Source organism: Daucus carota, chromosome 2 (assembly GCF_001625215.2).
Source record: "Daucus carota subsp. sativus chromosome 2, DH1 v3.0, whole genome shotgun sequence".
NCBI classification, from domain to species: domain Eukaryota; kingdom Viridiplantae; phylum Streptophyta; class Magnoliopsida; order Apiales; family Apiaceae; genus Daucus; species Daucus carota.
The window spans coordinates 46,030,529-46,056,345 of NC_030382.2; the positions used below are offsets into that span (position 1 = coordinate 46,030,529).

Sequence of the window (25,817 nt, forward strand, 5' to 3'; positions counted from 1 at the left end):
AAGTACACGAAATGTACACGAATGAAATATACACGGAAAGTACACGACACAAAATGTACACGAAAAGTACACGAAATGGAAAAAATAAAATATTAAATTACATTTTAATATTTTAAAAATTGATATTTAATTAAGTTTTATATATTATTTGATATTATATCTATGTTATTTATAAAAACTACTATTACAATTAAACTATATAGGATAAATCATATTATTATTAATTATTATAATTAATTAATTATGTCGTGTACCTCGTGTCGTGTCGTGTACCCGATGAGTAAACCCAAAACTGACATGAAATTAAGTCGTGTACTTTCGTGTTTGTGTATTTTTCGTGTCGTGTACTTAAAATGTAAACGCAAACACGAAAAATTCGTGTCGTTCAATCGTGTCGTGTACGAAATTGCCAGGTCTAGGGTCATAGCCGAAAAACTTCATACAGGAGAGTAGGAGACTAGGGTACTGCCTCCTCAAAAATCTCCTAACATCCTCCTCAAAAATAATATAAATTATTGAATCCTAACTATTTAGGACACTTTCATATTATTCTTCTCCAACAATCTCCTTATCCATGTCTCTTATAAATGTGATAGTAGTGAGAAGTGGCCAAGTTTGATACCCCCTCCGTTTCTTTTTTCTTTTCCTGTTTGTGATGTCGGTACTGTTCATAACATGAGATAAATTACTAATTTACATCTAATCTATAAAACTAAATATAGTCATGAGTGATCTTATTAGATTCGTATTCACGAGTATTTTAATACGGTGAAGTTTTTATATTTAATGCTATTACGAAATGAAAGATATTAACGATCAAAAATATGTGTTGGCAAACGTGAAAAGTACAAACAAGAAAAGTATTTAGAGACGGAGGGAGTATATATTAAGGGTTTGTCTAGTGTGTGGGCGCACATTAAGCGCGGAATTTGATATGTTTGGGAGATTTTGATTGGTGTGGTTGTTGTATTTGAGGGGGGTCCACCATTATTAATATATGAGGGCTAATCAAAATCTCTCAAGCTTCTAAAATTCCGCGCTTAGCATGTGCCCATGGGCACACACTAGAAAAACCGATATATTTTTTTTTTGACAAATATGGCTTATAGCCTTACAAATGAGTATCTGTTCTACGAAACTCTCGGGGTGAGCCAGGGTCGAACCCAGGACCTGGGACGACAGAGGATAAGCTCTTTACCACTGAGCTATCCAACCGTGCTCGAAAAACCGATATATTAATAAAGAATGAAATGAGGAGAGGAGAGAGAATCTTAAGTATGAGGAGGATTTTGAAGCTCCTAACAATTTGAGGAAGACTTAGGAGATTGTTGGAGTGACATTTGAACACATTCTCCCTACAAAAATGACTTAGGAGTGTAGTAAGGAGCTTGTTGGTGATGCTCTAAAACTATGATACTCTAGGTGGAGTTCCTTGATTTGTATAGAGCTCTCTTCTCGTTTTGTTCATATAGTTTTGTATGTAGTTCCCTAGTGTAGTGCTTATCTGAATGCCGAGTTCATTAGACGCAACATAAGTGACCAGAAGCTCAATTATTTTACTCATTTCAGTAAAAAAACAGAGCCGAGTTCTACCACAGCTTCCCTCTCATGTGTATGGGTGATTAAATAGGCATTGATATTCCCATAAACTCATAGAAACAAATAATAGCATTGCATGTCTTTGTTTTGTTTAAATCATATCATAGTCATAAAACAATAAACTAGAGAGGCTAGCAGCACAATACACACATCAGGATTCATGGATGGAGAGTGGATCAATTAACTTTACTCATTACATTACATTATCATACACTTTAAGTTGAACTGGATTGACGGAGAGGAGAGGTGGAAAAGATTAATAACGAACGAGTTAGGAAAACATTAACATCGTCCATGCTTCATACAGCTATGCTCCCATGTTACGTGGGATCCCCATCTCCACTTTCTTTTTTCCGTCAACTTATTTTTCTACTCACCATTCACACAAAGTGAAGACAGTGTCCGGACATAAAACATTATCATCCACATGTTCCCACTTTTATTTTTCCTTCCCTATTTGTTTTCTACTTACTTTCAATGATATTTCCCAGTGAAGCATATGATTATGTTTGCCAATGCCATTTCATCACGTTCAGTTGCCCCATATATCGACTTCAAATCTCTGTTCTAAAAATCAGTGATTAATCACGATTAATCACCGATTAATCCATATTCCGTAACTCGCAGAACTGATTAAATCTCCGATTAATCACCGATCAATCCGATTAATCCCCGATCAATTCCCCGATCAATTCAATTAATCCCCGATTAATCTTTGTTCTGTAACTTCACTAATTAAATCTGATTCCCGCTTTTTACAACACTGCTTCAAATGCATAATATCTGACCACTTTTTACCAGAATTTAAAATAATTGAAGCCAATTAAAATTGGCACATCGTTTTACTCATCTCTAGAGCATCACCAACTATGTATTACTCCCTCCGTCCTGAAAAGATTGAACTGCTTTGACTTTCACGGAGATTAAGAAAAATGTGGTAAAAAGGTTGAAAAGTTGGTAAAGTGGTGGGACCCATCAAAATTTTAATAATAGATTTGAGATAGGGTAGGAAAGTAGTGGGTGTAATAGTGTTTATATTATTATAGAATAGAGATAGTGGAAGAAAGTAGTGGGTGTAATAGTGAAAAGTAGTGTTCAAAAATAGTAAGTTTAATAGGTTCATTCTTTTTGGGACGTCCCAAAAAGGAATAAGTGTCAATTAAAATGGGACGGAGGGAGTATGAATTATGTTAGTGTGATAATTCACACTACAGAAACTAAAGAAAATACTTGTTACAGAAACTAAAGAAAATACTGGTAACAAGTTCCTTCATCGCCGAGGTACAATACAACTCTTTACAGAAATAGAGTAGATAATAAACGAGAAAAAGATAGGCCTGCGATGCATGCTCATCATTTTACCCGTGTTTCAGCCTTTAAGCATCATAATCTACTACTTTTACTACTATAAATTAGGACACCATGAGACTATTACAACAACAACAAGAATCCAAGGTAAAAAACCATGACAACCGAAGAATCAAATTCATGCACAACCATCTCTAGCAAACCCGACCCGAGACCTACCCAAATCATACACCACCCGGAAACCTTGTTGCTGGATATTTCCAATTATGGACAACCCGTTTGAAGTACCGGCAAATGCAAAGCAAAAAGTACCCTTACTATCCACTGGGATCAGATAATTTGAAGCCGGTAATCCCACGTTAGCTCCCTTGAAGTGAAACAACACTGTCGGAACTTTCACTTCCGACACACCCGACAGATCGAAGCACGTGTCGAACAGTGAAAAAGCCGGCGCCCGCTTCAAATTCCTGGCCCCGACCCGAAATGCATTCCTCATTGCTATATACGCGGGTCGGGTCAGCCGGGTCACGGAGGTACCCGAATCAATAATTACTCCCCCATTGCCCGCGGCGTCGATTTTGAAAAGCGACGCCGAGACGCCGCGGACTGGGGCACCACCAACACTAATTCCGGTAAGCCCAATGTAGTAAAATGTGTCGAGCTTAGGGTTACTGATTAACGGAGTAAAAACGGCTTTTCGAGAAATAGCCGAGCTGCCAAAAATGATGGACGACGGCTTAGACGAAGCCGACCGGTCGACTAAACAGTATGAAAAAGCGCGGCCGAAACGAGGACCGGCTTGTGAAGGAAATGAAAGCCGGCCCCGGCCCAAGCCGAGCAAACCGGCGGCTCCAACAAACAAACCTTCATTATCATGGCCACAACCTAAAGCTATATTTTTCACTCTATTTCTCCTAAACGTCATCGTTTCAGTTGAAAATTCACCCACGGTAAAAGATCCATCTCCATAAGAAACCTGATATAAGCATTTTTTACCCGAATTACAACCTGGGGAGTCGAGCCTCTTGCAGAGCGGGGACCCACAGGCGACCCCACCGAACGTGGATGATTTAGTTGGGTCGAAAACCGGGTCGGACTGCGTGTAACATTTTCTACACGGAGAGCACTGGATCCACACGACGTCGCTTCCCGTATCAAGAACCATGTACGAATATCTCGCTGGAGTCCCCACCCCGATGCGCGTGAAGTACTCTCCACTTCCATGCGCGAGTCCAGAAATTATCGAACTGCTAAAATCACTCACAGATTTCCCACGGTGGCGCGTGCGTGTAGAATTCGTTTTCACAGCAGCAACACTACTGAGTGCCTCCACTCTCCCTGCGTCGCGCGTGAGACGGTTGATAAAAAGCGCGTCGGAACTGGCATTAGCCTGGTCGAGATTCAAGTAATCGAGGTGGTGCAACTGAAGAGACAGAGTGTTCTCCGTTTCCTCTCCGGCCACAGTGAGTTCATCGGCGGCGAGATGAGTTAGAGCATCGGACTGTTGGTCCCAAGTGAGAGGGTGTAGTGAAGGTAGAGATTGGGGAATGAAGGTTTGGTACGGGAGAGATTTGGAGAGAGATAATGCCGAGAGAGATAGCAAGATGAAAGAGAAGATCAACGGCGAGATATTTGAGATTCCGGCCATGCTTAGATCTATGAGATAAAAGGACAGAGGGGGAGAGGAAGGTGTTGGGAGTATAAATAATGGAGGGTGAGTTTGCAGAGTGAGGAAGACAGTGAATATCTTAAAGGCGGTTCTGTAATAATGGAGTTTTTTTTTTTCTTTTTCACTGCTATTTTCGCTTTTCTCCCCTTTTACAGCAACATGATTAATAATTTTATTTTCTTTCTCAAAAGAAGAAATTAAATTTCTTCAGTTTTTAAGCAATGCTATAATATAGTTTCGTCCTCTGGGAGTTAAAAAAGAAAACGGTCTGATAAGTGAAAGGAATGTGTGCCTTCCTTAATTTGCGGATGTGATAAGTTTATTGATACGTTGAATGTGCCTAATTGTTTTATTTTTAATTATAAACTTTATACTATCCATAATGTCATATAATATTTTAAAATATTTTATTAATTTTTTTAAAATATTTTGTTGATCTATCTTGAAAAATTTTGTATGCTCAAGATATAAATATACTTGGGTGGTTTGCACAAGTAATATACAAAGATATCTTACTTGAAGGAAACCAAGCCTGGGCACGTATTTCATGTTTATGATACTCGGGATAATTTAAAGTTGAATTGTAAAATGAGATATGCTTGTGTCGTGGGTTGGGATTTAGCTGTAAAGCTATGGAGTGCTAAAAATCAGCTGCAAATCTAAACAAAGGACCAACATTACATTACTGCGACTTGACTTTACCACGTTTTGTAATGCTGATTTCACACTTGCCCACTCTCCGTATTTGATATCCAAGTGTTTGTAACTAGCCCGTTGTACGGATGACCAGAAATTGTCTGGTTCGATTTGAATTCAAAACGAAATGGGTCCTGGCCTTTTAACTTCGAGCTGATGGATTGGGCTGGGTCCTTAAAGATAAAGTGGAGTAGACTCAAAATATGTTAGGTCGACTAGCCATATTAGAATAGCTACTTTTATGTTTTCTCTTTGTGTGTATTAGCTGCTAGGTTCTTGATTTTTGAAGTTTCTTGGAGATTTGAAGTGGGCTTTCTTGGCTGATTGTGTTGCTTATCTTGGTTTTTCGGGTGAGATTTGATCTTTTTGGTGTTTGGTTTCTGGGGTCTTTTGAAAGTTTGACTTTGGGGGTTTAAAGAGTGTGGGATGATCGTTGAAGCTGCTGAGACTTAAACTTCATCTTATAACGTCCTGGATGAGAGAACAACGCACAAGCCGTGAAGAACCTCAGGCACAAAATGGACTCTCACGTCTCCAGCTCTCTCAAAATCGCTAAACAAGTCAAATCAAATCTCCAGGCTCTCTTTGTACATTCGTTCTTATAAAACCTGTGAACTGAACTCTTGTGTCAGCGGAATTCACTGATCTCATCTGTTCATGGGTATGTCTCTTCTTGATTTTTGATATTTCTTACGTGAACAATATGATATGGTATGCCCTTCTATTACAATTATTTACAATATTCTTTCTTTTTCTCATGATTTTGAGTGGAATTGCGAGAGGTGTTGATTTTAATCTTGTTTGTTTGTTTGTTTAATCCATGTGTTTTGTTTGGTTTTTGGTGTTTTTGGCGATTTTTCATGTTACATGTGATACGCTTCGTTGTTCGCTTCGCATACGACGAGACAACTTGATCAACTTGATCGATAGCATAGCGGTGGTGGCAGATGGTGGCGGTGACGACGGTTTCAGAAAGGAATGTGCGCTAATTGTGCCTTAATTGAAGGCGGTAATTGTGCCTCGTTAATTATGCGTCTTTATTGAGGGCGTAAATTGTGCCTCAATTATTGAGGGTGTAAATTGGGCCTATTTATTGAGGGCGTTAATTGGGCCTTATTTGAGGGCGTTAATTGTGTCTTAATTAAGGATATTAATATTTTATTATTATGCCTTAATTAAGAGCTTAATTGTCTCAATCATGAGTTATCATGATTGTGGGAATATTTTGATGTAATCTGTTAAATATATCGACTTATATTTTTTTGTTTCTCTTGTTTTATTTTCAGGATTCTTGGAAGAAGGCCGGTTTTCTTTTCGGACATTAAAGTTTTATTGTCTAAATTTCCCCGGTCATCTTGCATGTCCGACGGTTAGATAATAAGCTTTCTTGAATGAAAGAATTATCACGGTGAATTGCCGATTCTCGTTGAGATTTATTCTCATTTTCAAAAAAAAAAAAAAAAAAAATATGTTAGGTCAAACTTTATAAAAACAAAAGTGGACAGACTGTTTTTCACTTTTTCAATGAAACTCATTAATTTTAATCTATTACGATAGATATTACCAAGGTACTCAGATAGTAATAAATAATTATATATAATTAAAATGAAAGAAATTAAACTTTTAACTAAGTATTTTCGTCTAGATCAAGTATAACAATAATATATAAATATATTAACATATTATATTAACTAGTTGAGAAGCCGCGCGTTGCGGCGGCTTATAAAAATAATTTTATGGATGTCAATAAAAATTATATTAATGTTTTAAAATTAATATTTGTATGATAAAATAATTTTTATATTATAAAAATCTTGATGTAATTCCAATACTAATATATAAAATTGCAAAATTGGACTATAATTCATGGTGAAAAAATGAAAATAAATTTATACACGTAATTAACAATTTAAAACACAACGAATCTTAGTTTTATTTGTGTTTTTTATTGAAAAGTAATCATGTTGTTACATTGTCACCTTACTCCAATTTTTTTTGGATTGATTGTGCACAAAAACATGTAACTTAAATCCGTGAGATAACGGTCTATAACTACCCTTGCTTGTAAGCACCTTTATATCTTAATACTGTATAAATAGCATTAACTTAAAAATTGCTTGAACGGAGCAAACAGATAATGCATGAATAATTTTTTTCATGTATACAAAGTAAATCATATAAAAATTAACAACAACAAACATGTCCGAAAAACAAAACAAATATTATAAAATAATACCCAACAAACATATATCACTAACAATTAATTTATTGATATCATCCATCAATATTATGTCAAGACTATATTCTTTTCTCGTGTTTGGATTTGTCGACTCCAACATAGCGGTATATAACTACCTTTACTTGTAACCACCTTTATTAGAAATCGAGCAAGCAAGAGAACTATCACCAGAGAGAGGTAGGGTTGTGGTATTGAAAGAGAAGAAGTTATGTTTAGATGATCCAAAACCCTACAATCTATAGAGGTACCTACAATCTACTGGGGTATTTATAGGTGCAGGGAGACTTGTGTGCTACTCTTTCCCATAATTAAATAATTGAAACAAAATCAAATTAAAACTTTCAAGCTATAGAGGTACCTACAATCTACAGGGGTATTTATAGGTGCAGGGAGACTTGTGTGCTACTCTTTCCCATAATTAAATAATTGAAACAAAATCAAATTAAAACTTTCAAGCTACTATATTCCATAAATAATCTGAAACAAAATCAGATTCAGAAACTTGCTTCTAATATACCCGAAACTAAAAAAGGTAATTCTAATTTTTGATATTTTTTTATCCAAAAATTCCAGAAAATTAGAAAAAATAGAACGGAGCGATGTGAGAGGCGCCATGTTTAGATGATCCAAAACCCTACAATCTATAGAGGTACCTACAATCTACTGGGGTATTTATAGGTGCAGGGAGACTTGTGTGCTACTCTTTCCCATAATTAAATAATTGAAACAAAATCAAATTAAAACTTTCAAGCTATAGAGGTACCTACAATCTACAGGGGTATTTATAGGTGCAGGGAGACTTGTGTGCTACTCTTTCCCATAATTAAATAATTGAAACAAAATCAAATTAAAACTTTCAAGCTACTATATTCCATAAATAATCTGAAACAAAATCAGATTCAGAAACTTGCTTCTAATATACCCGAAACTAAAAAAGGTAATTCTAATTTTTGATATTTTTTTATCGGGTTAATAGGCGTTTTGGTCACTTAACTGACTACGAATTTTCACTTGGATCATCAAACTCAAAAAGTTTTCATTCAGATCACCTAACAGCGTAAATATTTCACACGAATCACTAAACACGCAGAAATTTTCATGGCCGTTAAATAGGTTTGACTTTAAACGGTCTGCCGTTTAAAGTGCCACATCATGTGACACATCAGTTTCTTAACCCGCTAATCTTTAAACCCGATCCAATACTGACTCGATCCAACACAAACCCACATATTTACCCTAATTTAAAACCCTCAATTCAACCTCCAAATTAAATCTAATTCAGAAACTCCACCCCTAAATTATACATACAACCTGCAAGGAAGATGTAGACATCGAATCAAACTCATCAACTCTGTACCCAGGTCTGAGTCATGACGAGAATCAACTTCCTTGAGACTTCATTCGCAAGATCTACGAAATTCTCGCCACTCAAATGATCTTAACTATGATCATCTCCTCCGTCGCCGTTCTTTATACTCTGATGAGTGAAGTGTTTCGCGGGAACTCCGGGCTTCTGCCCGTCTTGCCTCTCGTTTATAAGCCTTTCATATACAAGAAACTCTGAATACGCGAAATTTGTGTGATTTGTTGAGATTTTGGATAGTTTGTTTTGTTGTGATTAGATCATCTGTGTATTTATTTCTGGGTTTTGTGCTTCAGATTTTCAAGTAATTTACTATGAAGTTTCTGTTGGTCACGTGAGCAGCCAGCACATTTTTCCGTCCAAAAGTTAACGTTACTAACGGCCAGTGACTTGATTGAAAGTTTTTGTTAGTATAATTATTTGACTAAAAACTTTTTGAGTTTGATGACCCAAGTGAAAATTCGTGGTCAGTTAAGTGACCAAAACGCCTTTTAACCCGAAAATATCCAAAAATTCCAGAAAATTAGAAAAAATAGAACGGAGCGATGTGAGAGGCGCCATGTTTAGATGATCCAAAACCCTACAATCTATAGAGGTACCTACAATCTACTGGGGTATTTATAGGTGCAGGGAGACTTGTGTGCTACTCTTTCCCATAATTAAATAATTGAAACAAAATCAAATTAAAACTTTCAAGCTATAGAGGTACCTACAATCTACAGGGGTATTTATAGGTGGAGGGAGACTTGTGTGCTACTCTTTCCCATAATTAAATAATTGAAACAAAATCAAATTAAAACTTTCAAGCTACTATATTCCATAAATAATCTGAAACAAAATCAGATTCAGAAACTTGCTTCTAATATACCCGAAACTAAAAAAGGTAATTCTAATTTTTGATATTTTTTTATCCAAAAATTCCAGAAAATTAGAAAAAATAGAACGGAGCGATGTGAGAGGCGCCACCTACACGCCCCTCGCTTCTCCTTTATATAAGTATATTGATTAGAGATTTAAATTCTTCTGGCAATCCATTCGGGTTTTATAAAACACACAGGGTCGAGGGTCCTAGATTCAGGTCAAGATTGGACTTTTGTGGGACAAAATTGTTTCAAATCCGACATGACCGAATTGTTTGGGACCAGAATTCTTAAACGTCTTGTCCTCGTCTTGAAGGCGTGCTCGGGAAGGAGAGTAGCAGAGGTGAGTAAACAAGTCGAACCGAAAGAATTGAGAATTAAAACAACTAAATCTTTTAAACGCTACCAAATTTTTTATTTATTATTAATTGAAATTAAGAATTGAGCTTATTATTTTCAGTGAGATTGATTATATATTAAAATTATATATTATTATTATTATTTGAATTTATTATAAATAAAATATATAATTCATCTTCGATAATAGATAATTTGAAATTTTGCTATATATCTTTAGAATTTTGTTGTATAAATTATACTATATTATTTGTTAGGTGAATTCACGGAACAAGGATTAATCGGAGATTTAATCAGTTCGGTAAACTACGAAACAAGGATTAATCGGAGATTTAATCAGTTCGATAAACTACGGAACAAGAATTAATCAGTGACTAATTTAAAACAGAGGACTGAATACTGATCATATTTATATATTTTTTTATAAATATGCTTGTAAAAGAGAAATGGTGACAGAACCGAGCCATATGTCTTTGGCCCAACTGTCATTATAGTCCAAAATAGAGTGGTTCTTGGATGGCGAAATTCTGACCATATTTGGGCCAATGAAATAAACTAGCGGGTCCATGAAAGCATACAATATCACGAAGGCGTCAATTCAGCTCCAGGAATATAGCACGTATCTTGTGTTTGGTTGGGGAGAAGGGAATGGAATGAGTAAAAAATATTTGAAACTAATAGAGATAGTAAGAAAGTTTTGAAAAAATTTGAAGGAGTGCAAAATTGCTATGATGAGATTTGAGAAGAAATTGAGGATGAGAGAGAATGGAGCATTCCATCTCAAATGGAAGGGATGATATCTAGCATATGATGTAGGGAATGGAATGGAGGATGAAATGAAATTTCTTAAAAAGCATCCATAAGATAGTTCATTTTTTATTCAATTCCTTCCGGAATCATTCACCCCAACCAAACACAACCGTAGTAGTTAGTGACTTGCTATCACATCGTGCGAAAATATAATACAATACTCGCGTTCTAATTTATTATAATCAATTATATTTAGGTGTAAAATAAAAATAATTATTTAATACAAAAATCAATTCTTATATTAATTAGAATTAGATTATAATTTTTTATTTGATATAAATTTTATATCAAATAAACCATGGGATGCTACTCATCACAAATTCCTCGGTCTCAAGTTTCGCCTGCATTCTGATCCTCCTTAATGGTCCAAGCTTTAAGGGGGTATTATCCTCAGTCTCAAGCTTGGCCTGCATTTTGATCCTTCTTAGTGGCCCAAGCTTGAGAGGGTATTAAACTGATATGTAAATATTGAAAATAGTCTGATTCAGCTGTCAAGTTAGTTAGTTAGTAACATTCTGTTAGTTTCATTGCTTGTATATTTCAGCTCCATGAGCTCATGCAATACAATCAGTTTTCAGTTTTCATTTCCATTGTTAGAGAGAAGAAGCAGAATAGGTTTCTTCTTATCAGATACACTGGAGACAGCATGAGAATAGTTGTTTTCAGTGTAACGATTGTAAAGAGTTAAATTTGACTGTCGATTGTGTTATTTTACACTAAATAATATTGTATCGTCCAAAGTCCAAAGATGGTCTATCTAACTATTAGAGAAAGCAAGCACGGAACCACTGATCCCAGACTGCTTAAAGTAAAGGCAGACAGCATTCGAATGTCACTCCAGACTTCAAAGCACAAAAAAGCAAAAATTACAAAGTAGCATGATAGCATCTCAATCTCCTCGTAATTCACTACACAATATACTTGTTTCTACTACATATAAATACACACTATCATCTCAATAGAAATGTTTTGTGTCAATGTCATTACTATAAACATATCTGACATTTACATGATCCTGGAAAGATAAACTCCTTTCCATTCTTTCATGTAATCAAAGAATCATTCACCAATTAATTACTAGAATGGTTTAGATTTGTAAATCTGCCACCTTGAATCTCATAATTACAAAAATAAAATTCACGGGTTGATTCTTTCTGAGTTCCAAAGCTTTTCACTTTCATTGCTTTGTCTGGCTGTAAAGTTTACCCTCTTATTTTCTTTCAAATTTAGGTAATCCACCTGTTTGTGAAAAGTATAATATAGTCTGTATGTAAGGAAATAAGATTAATAATATAACAGATAAGAGCCAAGAAGATATCATACCTGCTCAGGATTTAGAACTAGTAAACAAAATGCATCAACCGGACCTGTAGAATCATCCAAAGAGGACTCCTCGGAAGACTGTTCACTTATAGAGGGAAGACCAGGATATGGACCCACATACTGCAACCTTGACCTTGGAGAACTTGCAAACCATGCTTTCTCTCTTTGCTGCAATGCATTTTCGCAGAACTATGAAAACATACATGTGGTGATAGGAAAGCTCAGGTAGAATTCTATGATCAAGTACTACAGCAAAAAAGCGATGATTAAATGAGTAAAAGTAGTCTCTTGTTCATATATTGGTAGAAAAGTCTTACCAAAAAACTTTAAAAATCTAATTTTGACAATAGAAAAGAACAATCCATCAAGCCAGTTCATTTCATATTCTTTATATTACAAATTTAAACTTCGAAGGCAGCTCTCTCAACTCCATGATGCACACAAAAGGATCAGGGTAGGGGAACTTTGCACACCTGAAGTTTTATGGGGTCCGGATTAGATCCATCAATGACATCAACTACGCAATTTATTCGAAACTGCTCCCAAGAGTCAGTAAAGTACCAACATACCTAAAACCCTTACAAATCACCAAATTGAATCATATGAACAAGTATATTATATCTGTGGAATATAAAAGTTATACATAAATAAGTATGATGTAGTAATTCACCTCACCAAATGGACATTGCTTTAGGTCTTCAATCTGAAATTTGGAGAGTTATCTGTCAAACAAGTAACTGAAAACTTGCAACTACTTAAGCCGATCACAAGTTTAAAAATGGAACAATGTCATTTTCAGTTAAATCACATAAAACACAAATGCATTATAATCTATGTGATTATGTGACGTTTACTGTGGCTTACTAAATGGAATAAAATATAAAAGGAAGACTCAACAAAAGAAAAACCCCAAAAAGAGCAACCTGGGATTAAAAAAATCAAAACCCTAAACAATGGATCTAATCAAAACAATCTTGTGAAACAACATGCACGTGTAAACACATAACAAAAGTTGTGATTGTAACACCCGAAAAATTTACAAGTACGTAAGCGTGAAATTATGTAATTTAACTAATTTACCTGCCAGAAATATTTTCTAGGTCGAGATAGATTTATTCAAATTATGGCACGGATTAGTACGACTGCTTAAATTCCCATATAGAGAAATAATACTTGGTGTGGCCCGGTGATTTAATTTACAGGAGTATGAAAATATTAGAATATTCGTTTATACGAATATAATTAGTAGATTCGGAAATTTTCAATATTATATTTATTAGTACGAAAAATATAGAGGGCTAGCTTAATTATTTATTTAGCAAAAAGAGCTACATTATTATCCTCTGATTTAATAAATTTTATAAAATATTGATATATCGTAGTTGAGAACGGATTTTAGAAAACACGTAGCGTTAAATTGTGCGGGCCAGGTATTTAGAATTTTGTTGTACGAAAAATAGATGCAGCCCCGAGTATTTATTTAGTTACTGGCTTAGGAGCCAATATTATGTTTTGGATGAGATAATTGTTTTATCTTTATATTTTTATTAATTTAGAAATTGATCCAGAAAAATTATAATAATTAATAATATATATATATATATATATATATATATATATATATGAATATTTTATTCGATAATTTAAATATATATTTTATTTTAGTCTCGGAAATTATCCGAAAAATAATAAAAACGATACGAGGATAACCGAAATACACGAACCAAGCATGGCATTAATTTTGTACTAATATGAGTCTCAAATTGTACGTAGTGCCCAAGTAGTACATGAGTACTACCCAAGGTTTTTAAGTACTGCCCAAGAAAGACACGCAAATCAAAGCAATAAAAAATTAATTAAGCTACTAGTATAAAAACCCGAATAGTAAGCCAAGTTTCCATTATCACAAAACTTAGTAAAAAAGATAAAAGCAAGGAGAAGGTTAAAGAAGGAAGCAGCAATCAGAGTAGTATATTAAGGTAAACAAATACAACTCAAATCTCTCACCTTTCTTATCACCATAAATTGACTAGTATATGTTGAATATTTATATGGCCTGTATGACCCTGCTTTACCAACTCATATATGTCTATTATACTACTAATAAGCACCTAGTTTTCTCATATCTCTTTTGGTATCATAAACTATTCTTTCGCAATTCTTGGAGACTACAATTAGGGCTATATATTTATAAAATTTCTGGAACTTATTTGTTTGATTATTGGTATAGGTTGGAACTTGGGGATTGTTGTGGGTTGGATTATATGAGCAAAACCGGTGGTGATGAGTAGGCGGGGCTCACGTCGAAACTGCCGACGGAGCCACGCGCGGTGATAACAAGCGAGGGGGGGGGGACTTTGGTCGGAGACGGTGGAGAGACGATGGAGAGGCGGTGATTTGGGTGGACGGCATGGGTGCCAAAGACGGCATCGTCGCTGTAACATAGCACAAGAGAGAGGAAACTGATGAGAGGAAGAGTGAAAGGGGAGGGGAAACAGGCGGCGCCGGTGAGCACCGCCGGAAACCGATGACGATGGTGGTAAGATGAAGGGGGAGAGATGAGAATTTCTTGACTATCTGCTGTGTGTGGATAGTCTAGGGTTACAAATGTTAACCCTTGTGCTAGCAAGATGAGAGTGTGAGGTGTATCTTGTGCAGTGACGATCAGACTGCAAAGATTACACAGGAGGACGGGAAGCACGAAATGGTTATGATCGGACCATGTAGTGTTACCGAGAGGTGGAAGACTAGCATTTTCTTATTTTGAAATTGTTCTGTTGATTGGCGTTATCTGCTTCATTGCTTTGTTTTGAGATGCCTTCGATGTTTTACTCGCTTATCCTGCTATTTGTTGTTAAGTGCTATGTGGACTTGCTGAGCAATGTGATTACTCATTCTTGCATCTACTTTATATTATATTAAGCAGTAAAAAGTGAGTATGGCACGACTAAGGAGAACCGCCCGGAAACGGGTACTGGCAAGGGAAAGGAGAAGGCGCACCATCCAAACTGAAGCTGCTAGATTACGCCGCTTGGTAGTATTATCAATAGTTATTATAGTCTGTAATCAGACTTGCCAATATGTAATCAGGTTAGACTTTAAAGTAATATTGTAAGACGATCGACCCTGGACTTGTGGGGCGAGAGTTTTGTTGTAAGATATTATTATGTAATGCAAGTGTTGTTTTGAGCCAGATGCTTAGTGACGAGCCAGATCTGCGGGATGCGGATCTGGGGGCGTCACAGTGATCATCACACAAGACTCATGAGCGGTCTAAGAAAGGTCCAGCTAAACGTGCTCACAAACGTATATGGATAAATGAGGTATCTGCATCCAACTATTGAAACTAATCAACAGAGATTGAATGAGATTTAGTATACATGGGGTTTTACATATCAATCTGCAGAAGGTGATACTTTAAGAGTACTAGTTTACATAACCGTGTTCCCGCCAGTTTACTTGTATATATAGACTCTTGTAACAAACCCTGATTAATACACACAAACTCTCCCTCCCTCCCTCCCCCTCTCAGTTGCATCTGGTTTAATTGAGTCACCAGTGTTGAATAGTTAAGTTTGACAAAAACTGAAGGGATTATATTAATATTAGGGGTTCATAAGGGAGAGGATGTAGACGAAACAAGGACCTTGATGACCGTCGTCCATACTAATGCGAGCAAGGCCGCCTAGCTTACTTAAGTAGCAAGATGCCCTTTGTCTGAATTATGTTTGATCTAACCTAACCGAAAAGAATAAGCTGTTCCATTTGTTGGGATCATGGAGCAGTTATCTGATATAATTGCTACTTGCTAAGATTCAGCGAGTCATACTTTAATCAATATAAATTACAGGCAAATAAGTTAAGACATTAGTATTACACCCAAATGAACAAAGAGCTATTCAACTTCAATTTGTTAATTTATCAATCTCTACACAAGGTATAAAAACAAACACAAAAGAAACAAACCTTATGAGTTCGAGAATCAGTGTTGATTTGAATCTTATTAGTGTTATCTTGGAATCCTCTGGTCAATCAAAATTATTAAAAAAAACTAAATATATGGAACCATCATAAACTTCAAAGCATTTCATATTATTAACATAAAAGATGATTAAAAACCTGAAAACAACAGTGCGATTAGCGGGTCTTCCATTAATTCCAATAGTTGCCTAAATACCCAAATCAAATCAGATAAAAATAATTAAGAAAAGAATCGAGAAAATTGAGCTTCAAAATGCAATCTTTAAAGGGGCTTTAGTGCGTGTGTGTGTGTGAAAGAATGAGAAATACGTACGAGCTGAAAGTAGGAAGAGTGTTTGAGGTGAGAATTGGATTGCATAGCATTCAAGAGAAGCTGCTTCCATGGCGCTATCGCGGTTGTACCCATTTCACTCTTGCAATCTCTCTTTGTTTTATTGCATATATATATATTATTGGGGGAAAAAATATGTGCAGAAATTATATTTTATACATAAAGAAACTATTTAAGCCTAAAATTTAGAAATAATAAGAACTTAATTATTTGAGTTTTTATTTTTGCTCTAAAAATGGATACATATAAGTTTTATAGGGGAAGTGAAATTGGATTGAGCCTCCCGCGGGAGAGTCTAACTGCTGTCTTGATTCAGGTGAAATAATTTTCTAACTGCTTTCTTGATCCATTTGAACTAGCTTCTTATCCCGTGCAAAGCATGGATTGATTTAAATTATTTTTTAATATATTTTATATTTTTTTTTCATCTTTTTTAAATTGAGATTATTTATATGATTAAAATAATTTAAATATATTTGTATTTTAAGTCATATTATATTGATGTCTTCTTAACCCGTGCAAGCACGGGTTGCTTTAAATTATTTTTTAATATATGTTATATCTTTTTGTTCATCTTTTTTAAATTGAGATTATTTATATTATTAAAAAAATTTAAATTTATTTGTATTTTAAGTCATATTATATTGATTTCTATATGTAAACATATCCTCACTATATTGATATTTATTAAATTATAAATACAAAAAATATACACTATTTAAAATTTTATCATATAATTAAATTATTATCCACCTAAAATTACTCTCTCTTTTTTTTTTTTGCTAAGTGCTCATTATTGTTGTATTAGATATATAAAAGAATTTGGCAAAATTCGGTTAAAATCGATGACTAATTGGGAAAAAATTGGATTAATTGGTTGAAATTACAAAATTTGTGGGGGAATTTAAAATTTAAAAAAATTAGTATATATATTTATTATTTTTACATATATAAAATAAAATTAATTCTGAATAATGTATTCATCATTATGATTAATCGTCGATTTTTTGATTTTTGCTTTTTATAAGATTGGATGTTTTTTATTTATTATTAAATCATGAATATAAATATATTATACATATATGTATTGGAATTTTAATTATGAAGCAATTTAATGTATATTAATGATTAGACATTAATGTCTAATAAATATCTTAGTATTAAAAGTCAATAATGACCTGATCCTTTTTCAAATTTTCACTTCCTTCATATTGGAGGTAGTCATCGTTGATTGTAATTAAAATGATATTTTAATTTTATTCGATGCGGGAGATGGTTAATATCGGTCGGGATTGATTATATTTTTGGTATCAGTTGTACTAAAAATATATGAAAAATATTGTGAATATTCTTAAAGCATATTTAAGTGTTTTAACACAATCTCGATTTTATTTATTGTTTTATTAGTTATTTATTTTAAAGATACCTGAAAAACATCATGAGTGTTCTTCGAGCACCTTCATGTACTCTAAGTCTCTAACATAAACCGATTCATCTAAAATATGCTTCGGAGCAAGGAGTTGGATTTGATCACGCTTCCGAGAGTTGGTAGTTATGAATGTCGAAACAGTATAATTATTTTCTGTTTGATATTTTATTATGTTTACGTTAAATTATCTTCTGAGTTGAATTTTTTTTGTATGGGATTGATTATAAATTCATCTCTTATCGTCATTATATATCTGCTGAGTCATTAGTTGCAGGGCTGTTCAGAATGAAGGTGATTTAGACGCTCGTCTGAGAGTAAGCCCAAACTTATAAGATGTTCTAACGTTGATCGAACAATGCTAGGACAAGCTCTGCAAGATTATTAATAGGACACCTTTCTCCTTGCATCGACGGGTGTAAATGAGTCGAGCCGAGCCGAACTGAACTCTAGAGTAATCGTGTATCGTTTGTTAAAAAAATTAGTCAACTCGAACTCGAGCTTGAGCTTGGATCGAGCCAAAAATATTGTTTGAGGATCTATTAAGAAATAACTCTGTTCACGAACGGCTCGCGAACCGCTAACGAACATGTCTCACGAGCTTTTGCTCATAAACCACTCATTAACTTACGCTCACAAACCTGTCTCACGAATTTTTTCTCACCAACCACTCATTAATTTTGTTCACAATCTAGCTTATGCTCATAAATTTATTTATGAGTTTGTTTCTTATTTAATTTAATTAAAAAAATTAAATTAAAATTCTAACAATATTTTAATTTATGCTCTAAGAAATCATAAATTCATAATAAACCATGTTCACGAGCTAGTACACGAACTACGCTCACGAGCCAAGTTCACGAACTCATAATTCGAACTTGTTTGCAAACTATCGAGTCGAACTCTGCTGTACTCAAGTTCAGCTCGTTTATAAAACGAATCTTACAATTGTGCTCAAGATCGACTCGTTTATGAATCGAACCGAGCTCGAATCGAGTTTTTTTCGAACCGAACACCGAGCGGTTATCGAGCGTATCAACTCATTTGGAGCCCTAAGTTGCATGTCCAAGAGTGTTCTAATTCAAATTCTAAATATAATATAAAATATCATGTATTAGTAATCCAGGACCTATATTACAAACCTGAACTCCAACAATGTGTCTTATCTTACAATATGTTTAATATTTTATTATTAAAGACTCTCTTTCATCATTAAAGTATAATATAAAAGAAGAGAGACAAAGAGAGAATTCATGAGAATTTATAATAAAATATAGAATAGGATAAGGAAAGATGTGCCTGAAAATAGGGCTTGAGAAGGTTATTCCAGTGATATAAGGCATCACTGGGACATTGTTGGATCAACCTATTTAATCAAATACCCTAAATTATGATTTAGGACATGTCCTAAATTAATTATCACACACGAACACACATATATATAGAGTCTTGCTCCAATAGAAACCTCTTTATAATAGAAACTAAAAACCAAGCTGGAATATCACTAAAACCTAAAGCAAATATCACTAAATTCTGAGATTCAAAAGAGGGGAATATTGAATCATAGTATTAGGATATACTATAAGATTGTAATTGAGTCAAATTTCCAGATTCACCTTCAATCATATTCCAATTATCAGACTATTTAATTGAGTCAAATTTCAGTCGCCGCTTGGCTTCTGCTCTCCTCAACCGCTCCGTCGACGCCGGCAGTACGGTACTAAGTCAACTTTGATTCACTTTCCAAGTCTCCGGGGATAAGATCTCTCCACGGTTGCCCAGGAGTGTTAAAAACTCCCCTTTCACCCAAGCCCTCTCCTGTAGTCGCAACGCCATCTAGGGTGTCAACACCTCCTTCATCAGCAACTTGCCTGGGAGATCTTCGGAAATACTTTTTAAAAAAAACAGGTGTGATCTTTTCAAAACATAAACCTACATGATTATGATTATGTGATTGGTTTTTGTTTTACTGTATATATTATTGTGAGATGATTCATATTTCATGATTAGGTATAATTGTGTGCTTAAATTTATTATTGTATGAGTTGTTTTCGAATCCAATTTTAATCTTTTTCTATCTATTTTTGTCCGAATTTGAAAAGATTGGATAGATATTGTCGATCTTTTATTATATATAGGATCAGTTACGTTTGGTGTTTTGTATCTTCATGTTCGATTTTTAGTTTTTCGCTAGTGTTCATGATAATTGTTTGCGGTTCTTGGATGGTGACGGTGGAGCTGGTGCACTGGTGACTTAATTAGTGCGTGTTGCAATATTAGATTAGCCTGACTGACTAATTTTATTCCGTGATTCTAGTTTTAGCTTTGTAATTTTGAATATTATTTGGTTTTAATGGTAGTAATTGCAGATCTTAAAATTAGTTATTTTTGAATGGCTAGTTGACTCCTTTTTAAATTTGTTTATCTATGGAATTTGACTTTCCACTACATGCATTAACTTGAATTTTGGTGTTTTAATTTGAGTAAATTATGCTTTAATTTGAATAATTAATTGACCGTTTATATACAAATGATTTATCTTAAATTGATAAATTTAAATTTGAAATTGGTTTTGGATTTATATGTCTTAAATGTGTTTTAATGCTCCTTAAATGTGTTGCCTGTATATTATGGAGATTGGTCAACTTTTCTTAAGTCATAATCAATTACCATCCAAATTTGAAAATTGATTACTTTTATTATTTTTCAAAGATTCAAAATTTAAAAACCATTTATGGGTGTCATCAATGACTTTATTGTGCCTTTAATGGCTTTATCGTGCCTTTTATGGCTTTTTGTTCCAATTATGGATGCCACTTTTAATGTCTTATTGACCATTTTGATGATCATTTTATTTAATTATATTTTATCTTTTACTCCTCACTTAAATTTTAATTTTATTGCGCCAAAAAAAATTAATTTTATGTGTCTAACCAAAGGATTTTCCTTTGGTTAGAAATTAATTAATATTTCTATATTATTTTATTTTCTATCTATTTTTAATATATATATATATATATATATATATATTTTGTTTTGCTTTTTATTAGATTTTCTATTTTACTTTAATTAAATTTATATGTGTGTGATTTTTGTTTTGTTTGATTTGTTTTTTCAGGATACTCTGGAAGCTACTGGACTTATGGGTTTTCTTTACTTATTCATTTAAGCTTTATTGTCTAAGCGTCCGGAGTTATGCTTACATGACTTTCGGTTAGATGATAAACTTTCTTGAAAGAAAGAAATCTCTGATGCGGTTTATTGTATTTCGATACAATTCATCTACGTGTACGTAGATTTTACAAAAAAAAAAAAAAAAAATATCACTAAATTCTTAAACAACCCCATCTCCACCTCCATCTTCACCAACCCCACCTCCACATCCGCCACTGCCACCACGTCCGTCGGCGCCTCCTCCATAACCACCACCACCTCTATGCCGCCCGCCCCCTCCATAACCACCACTTCATCTCCACCTCCATTATTTTTCTAACAACACAATCTCCACCTCCATCTTCACCAGCCTCATCTTCGTCACTGCTTCAACCTCCTTCAGCCCCGTTCATACTTCTTTATCCACCTCGGCTCACCTTTAAAACGCGGCGGAACCGCCACTATTCCGGCAACGCTCGAACCCCCTACTTCAAGCCGCCCAGACTTTCGCTACAATCATCTTTGCTCCATCTCCACCAATGTCACCACCATCTGAATCGAAAACGTGAACAGTTCTAAAGTTTCCGAGCAGATCTGGAACATATTTGAAGATTCTGGGCAGTTTCTACAAATTTTCACTAATTTCTGCAATACAGATCACTAAATCCTAAAGAGAATATCACTAAATTGTATTTAGAATATCACTAACTTGTATTGGTTTTTAGTTTTTATTTTAAGAGTGGTTTCTATTTGATCATGAGCCTATATATATATATAACTTTTCAAAATTTAAATACAATTTTTTTGTCAAGTTAAACCACATATTGCAAGATTAATATACAAGAAAACTTGGACAAACACTGTTATACAATACGGCAACTGAAATATTTGAAATTTTGACCAGCCGACCGAAATTCCAAAATATCAAAGTGTGGCATATATACAATAGATACACTAAGATTTAGTTTATGTTGATGTACACTGCACTAAAGAATCAACGAGGTTGGCCGCATGTATGAACAAGGGGGTTTGGAGGAATGAGAGTGGCCCAATCACAGACCTCTCTCTCTCAGCGGTAGCTACAAATTATCTCTCTTTTTCACTAATTAAACAAAATCCACACTTTCGAGACATGTTGTGTCATTATTTTCAATATTGTAGTAAAATTCTAATTTGTCCGGTCATCCACCTTTCACAAAAACGAGTTAACGATCACGGATAATTTATAAAATGAGATGACGACGAGGTCCCGTGTAACGCAGAAAAAATTATGTACACGGAAAAACGGTGAGTAAAATAGAAGGTGGATGAGTCTAATAAAGCGAGCAAGCAAAATAAAGAAGATGATAATAACAGATAAAGGAGTGTGACAAGAAAACAACAAGAATCAAGACTCTCCCCCATGAAAAGGGTCAAAAAAGAGAAACCCACTACTCAACTGACCACACATCACATTTCCACCCACACTTTATAATTATTTAAATAAATATAAATGTAATAATAATAGGTTAAATGAACCATGCGAAAATAATGAGACACAAGATCCAGCGAAATGAAATGATGATAGCAGCAAGTAAAGTCAAAACAAACACATTTGCTGCTCCTCCTTTCTTCGTGTTTTCTTCCATCATTAATCAAGTCATAAAAGTAAAAAGCAGCACAAGCAGAAGCAGCAGCCCAACACGCAAACAGCTCCAATAAAACATTCTCCAGTAAAGCTAATTATCTTACTTGGCTAGACAAACCAAAAGGAGCCTTCAAAATTCTCTTTCATCTGGAGAAAATTAAAGTGTGTTGTGTCACCTGGCTAGCTATCCCCAACTACTTTTTCTACTTCTTGGTTTCTTCATGGATACTGCTGATCAATGGCCTCAGGTTTGTTTTTGTGTCTTCATCAATCTCCCCTTTTTTTCCAAACCCTAGCCAGCTTGTTTTTATATACTTTTTTGTTTATCAAGTTTAGGGTGTTTGTTCTTTTTACATGAATATAAAGCACTGCACTTTTTCTTTAATTCCATGCCTTTTTTGTTATCTGATCAAGTCTATAATTACAAACCATAAAGGACTAGTACTCAAAGTTATTCTTTGCCTTTTTTTCCTATACTAGCTAGTTTTGGATAGATGGTTGAATTCTTACGACAAATTTAAGGCTTAATTTCCGTCGTAAATAACTCAGTTTGTTGTACTGGATGGTTGAATTCTTGTTGAGAAATTTGTGAAATGAATTGCAGGAAGGAGCTCCACCAAGTGACCAGAAAAAGGTGAAGCCACAGAAAGACGAAGCTCCCTTGAACTGTCCAAGATGTCACTCCACCAACACCAAGTTTTGTTACTTCAACAACTACAGCCTCACACAACCAAGACACTTTTGCAAGGCTTGCAGGAGGTACTGGACTAGAGGAGGCTCCCTCAGGAACGTCCCTGTGGGAGGAGGATCAAGAAAGAACAAGAGATCCAATTCCCTGGTCACAAAGCCTACTGGATCTCAAGATGATCATCTCTCCTCACACTTCTCGTTCCAAAACCCTAGTAATCTCAACCTGGCTTTCTCACAAGACTATAACACCCTCGAAGCCTCTCGGTTGAACAACAAAGACATTAACAATAACATCATTCAGCTCAACTTGAATTCCTCGTATTCCACCTCATCCCCGTCCACTTCAGCCTCGTTATCCGCCATGGAGCTTCTCAAGCTCAATAGTACCGGGTTTTCGCATACTTTTATGCCGGTTGTGCAAAACCCGGGTATGATGATGCAGTACTCGTCGGGGTTTCAGTTCCAGGAATTCAATAAGCCGCAACTAGGGTTTGGTGCTAACAATCAGGAGAATATTAATATGAGTGGTGCAGGTGAACAAAGATTGAATTTCCCATTCGGAGGAGCATCGTCGAAGCATCATACAAGCGCAAATGGAGTTGATAGTGAAGATAATAAGGTGGAGGGGAATCCAGGCGTGTACTGGAATGGAATGCCGAGCGGGGGATCATGGTAATTAATTAAATACTGGGTGCTGCTTAATAATAATTAATTTATTTGATTATTTTGGTTGTTTGTTTGGAGTGATATATTCTTATATATAGAACTAACATTTGATCGTATAGGATGTGTTAATTCGGATTTGTATTTTCAAGGAAGTTGTTTCTGAAACCATATATATTAGATAGCATGCATGGTGAATTTAGGTTCCACACTCATGTATACCCGGCTTTGATCGGTTTAAGATTACCACTCTTTTGTTCTGATCAGAGTATAAAGTTGGAGACTTTGTGTTACTTTGTTTCAATATATTTGCACAGTTTTATTAATGAAATATTCTACAGGCACATGTTTATGAACATTGAACAATATATCCTTACTTGATAAGGGTTTGATTAATTTTTATTTAGTAAATGTTAATTCGATTCAACAGGAAGTTTTCTGCTGCGAAACATGAGAATGCAGTGTATAGTATTTGGTTTCGTTCATATCTCATGATTTGGTAGAAAAAATGGAATGGCATACGTGTGGCTAATTGCTGATAGTATGTCGTTAAAATGCTTAAATACCAATTAATCGTCAGACTGCCTGATTCATCACCGCGGTCAGAAAAATTTTAGGATCGGTATTGGTCACAAAAAAATATTCGAAACTTGGTTAGTTTTCAATGAGCTAGTCAGGTGACGACGTTGGATTTACAACACTTCACAACACGGCTGAAATAGACCCTGTCATGTCGTCTGGTCCCATCCACATAGTATATATATATATGGATCGAAACTAAAGCCAGTCTGAAGCAATTGTAGTTGGGGAAATAAATTATAATCAGAATGATCGTTGTCCTCGTCAAAAAACTACTTCTGATCGGTTTTCATCGTCCAACGTGTTATATACATCTGAATCTCTTCATAAAAGAATTAATTCTGTCATCGTCCATGTGTTATGTACACCTGAACCAAAACTGAAGCCAATTATAAAAAAATAATAAAAAATTCGACTAGAATAATCTAAAACAATCCGATTATTGTCGAGCAATCGTAAAAGGATTAATTGTGATCGGTTTTCTTCAATACCAATAGATCTTACAACCGTTGAAACTCCTGTTGTTTATCGTGAAAAAGGGCATGAATTAGTTTGGATAACTAAATTATGGAACGAGTTAAAGAGAGATTCCCCGAGCCATTAAAGCACTTTTGCAAAGTGAAGAACGATGATATGATGGAACGAGCTAAAGTGAAGGCGGACACCACACACACATGCGTATAGTCCCTACACATGTACTTCATAAACTTTACAACTTGGATCAGTTTAACTATGTCACATATTCATTACTACTATTTATTTACTGTGACAAAGAACGTAAAAACTATGGATTACTCTACTCAACAACTACATTCTACCGGTCCCTTTCGATCACTCAACAACATTCGGGAGATATCTTTTCCTGAACTATATACAAACTTGTTTTAGTCTAAGGAATTATAACTTTATTACTGAAAATACTTGAGATGTTGGAAATATATTTGATTGTGGTAGGCTCGTTTTTCAAGATAACATAGAATCAGATTAATTTTTTACGAAACAATCGTTCGTAGCGAGTCGTGATCAAAATTGTCGAATTGAAAAAACAGTGGTACCTATTCACCTGCCCCAACTAATGACTCACCTAATCACTAGTAGTATGTTTCTAGATATCCACCGAGTCGTCATGCATCTATCTGTATA

The 25,817-nt window shown here is 34.8% G+C and overlaps 3 protein-coding genes and 1 long non-coding RNA gene across 5 annotated transcripts; 2 read left to right on the forward strand and 2 right to left on the reverse strand.

The window, feature by feature from the left end:
* Nucleotides 1-2,842: 2,842 nt before the first annotated feature.
* LOC108209791 (aspartyl protease family protein 2) lies at nucleotides 2,843-4,845 on the reverse strand. Its single transcript, XM_017380900.2, has one exon. The coding sequence runs from the start codon at nucleotides 4,553-4,555 to the stop codon at nucleotides 3,086-3,088; it is 1,470 nt and encodes a 489-aa protein (XP_017236389.1). The 5' UTR covers nucleotides 4,556-4,845; the 3' UTR covers nucleotides 2,843-3,085.
* Nucleotides 4,846-5,163: 318 nt separating this feature from the next.
* Nucleotides 5,164-6,702, forward strand: LOC135150768 (uncharacterized). Its single transcript, XR_010289019.1, has 2 exons — nucleotides 5,164-6,281; nucleotides 6,559-6,702. It is a non-coding gene; the product is annotated as an uncharacterized LOC135150768 (long non-coding RNA).
* Nucleotides 6,703-11,760: 5,058 nt separating this feature from the next.
* Nucleotides 11,761-16,669, reverse strand: LOC108210067 (pyridoxine/pyridoxamine 5'-phosphate oxidase 2). Of its 2 annotated transcripts, none has more exons than XM_017381317.2 (7): nucleotides 16,519-16,669; nucleotides 16,344-16,393; nucleotides 16,191-16,248; nucleotides 12,895-12,927; nucleotides 12,698-12,793; nucleotides 12,225-12,392; nucleotides 11,761-12,140 (listed from the first exon to the last, which is right to left on the reverse strand). In XM_017381317.2, exons 1-7 carry the CDS (start codon nucleotides 16,609-16,611, stop codon nucleotides 12,039-12,041), a joined length of 600 nt encoding a protein of 199 aa, XP_017236806.1. In that variant the 5' UTR covers nucleotides 16,612-16,669; the 3' UTR covers nucleotides 11,761-12,038. The 2 variants fall into 2 exon arrangements, with proteins under 2 accessions (XP_017236806.1, XP_063943883.1); XM_064087813.1 differs by having other exon boundaries at nucleotides 12,225-12,413.
* A 6,105-nt stretch (nucleotides 16,670-22,774) lies between these two features.
* Nucleotides 22,775-24,426, forward strand: LOC108206564 (dof zinc finger protein DOF4.6). Its single transcript, XM_017376903.2, has 2 exons — nucleotides 22,775-22,990; nucleotides 23,347-24,426. Exons 1-2 carry the CDS (start codon nucleotides 22,964-22,966, stop codon nucleotides 24,106-24,108), a joined length of 789 nt encoding a protein of 262 aa, XP_017232392.1. The 5' UTR covers nucleotides 22,775-22,963; the 3' UTR covers nucleotides 24,109-24,426.
* The last annotated feature ends 1,391 nt before the right edge of the window (nucleotides 24,427-25,817 follow it).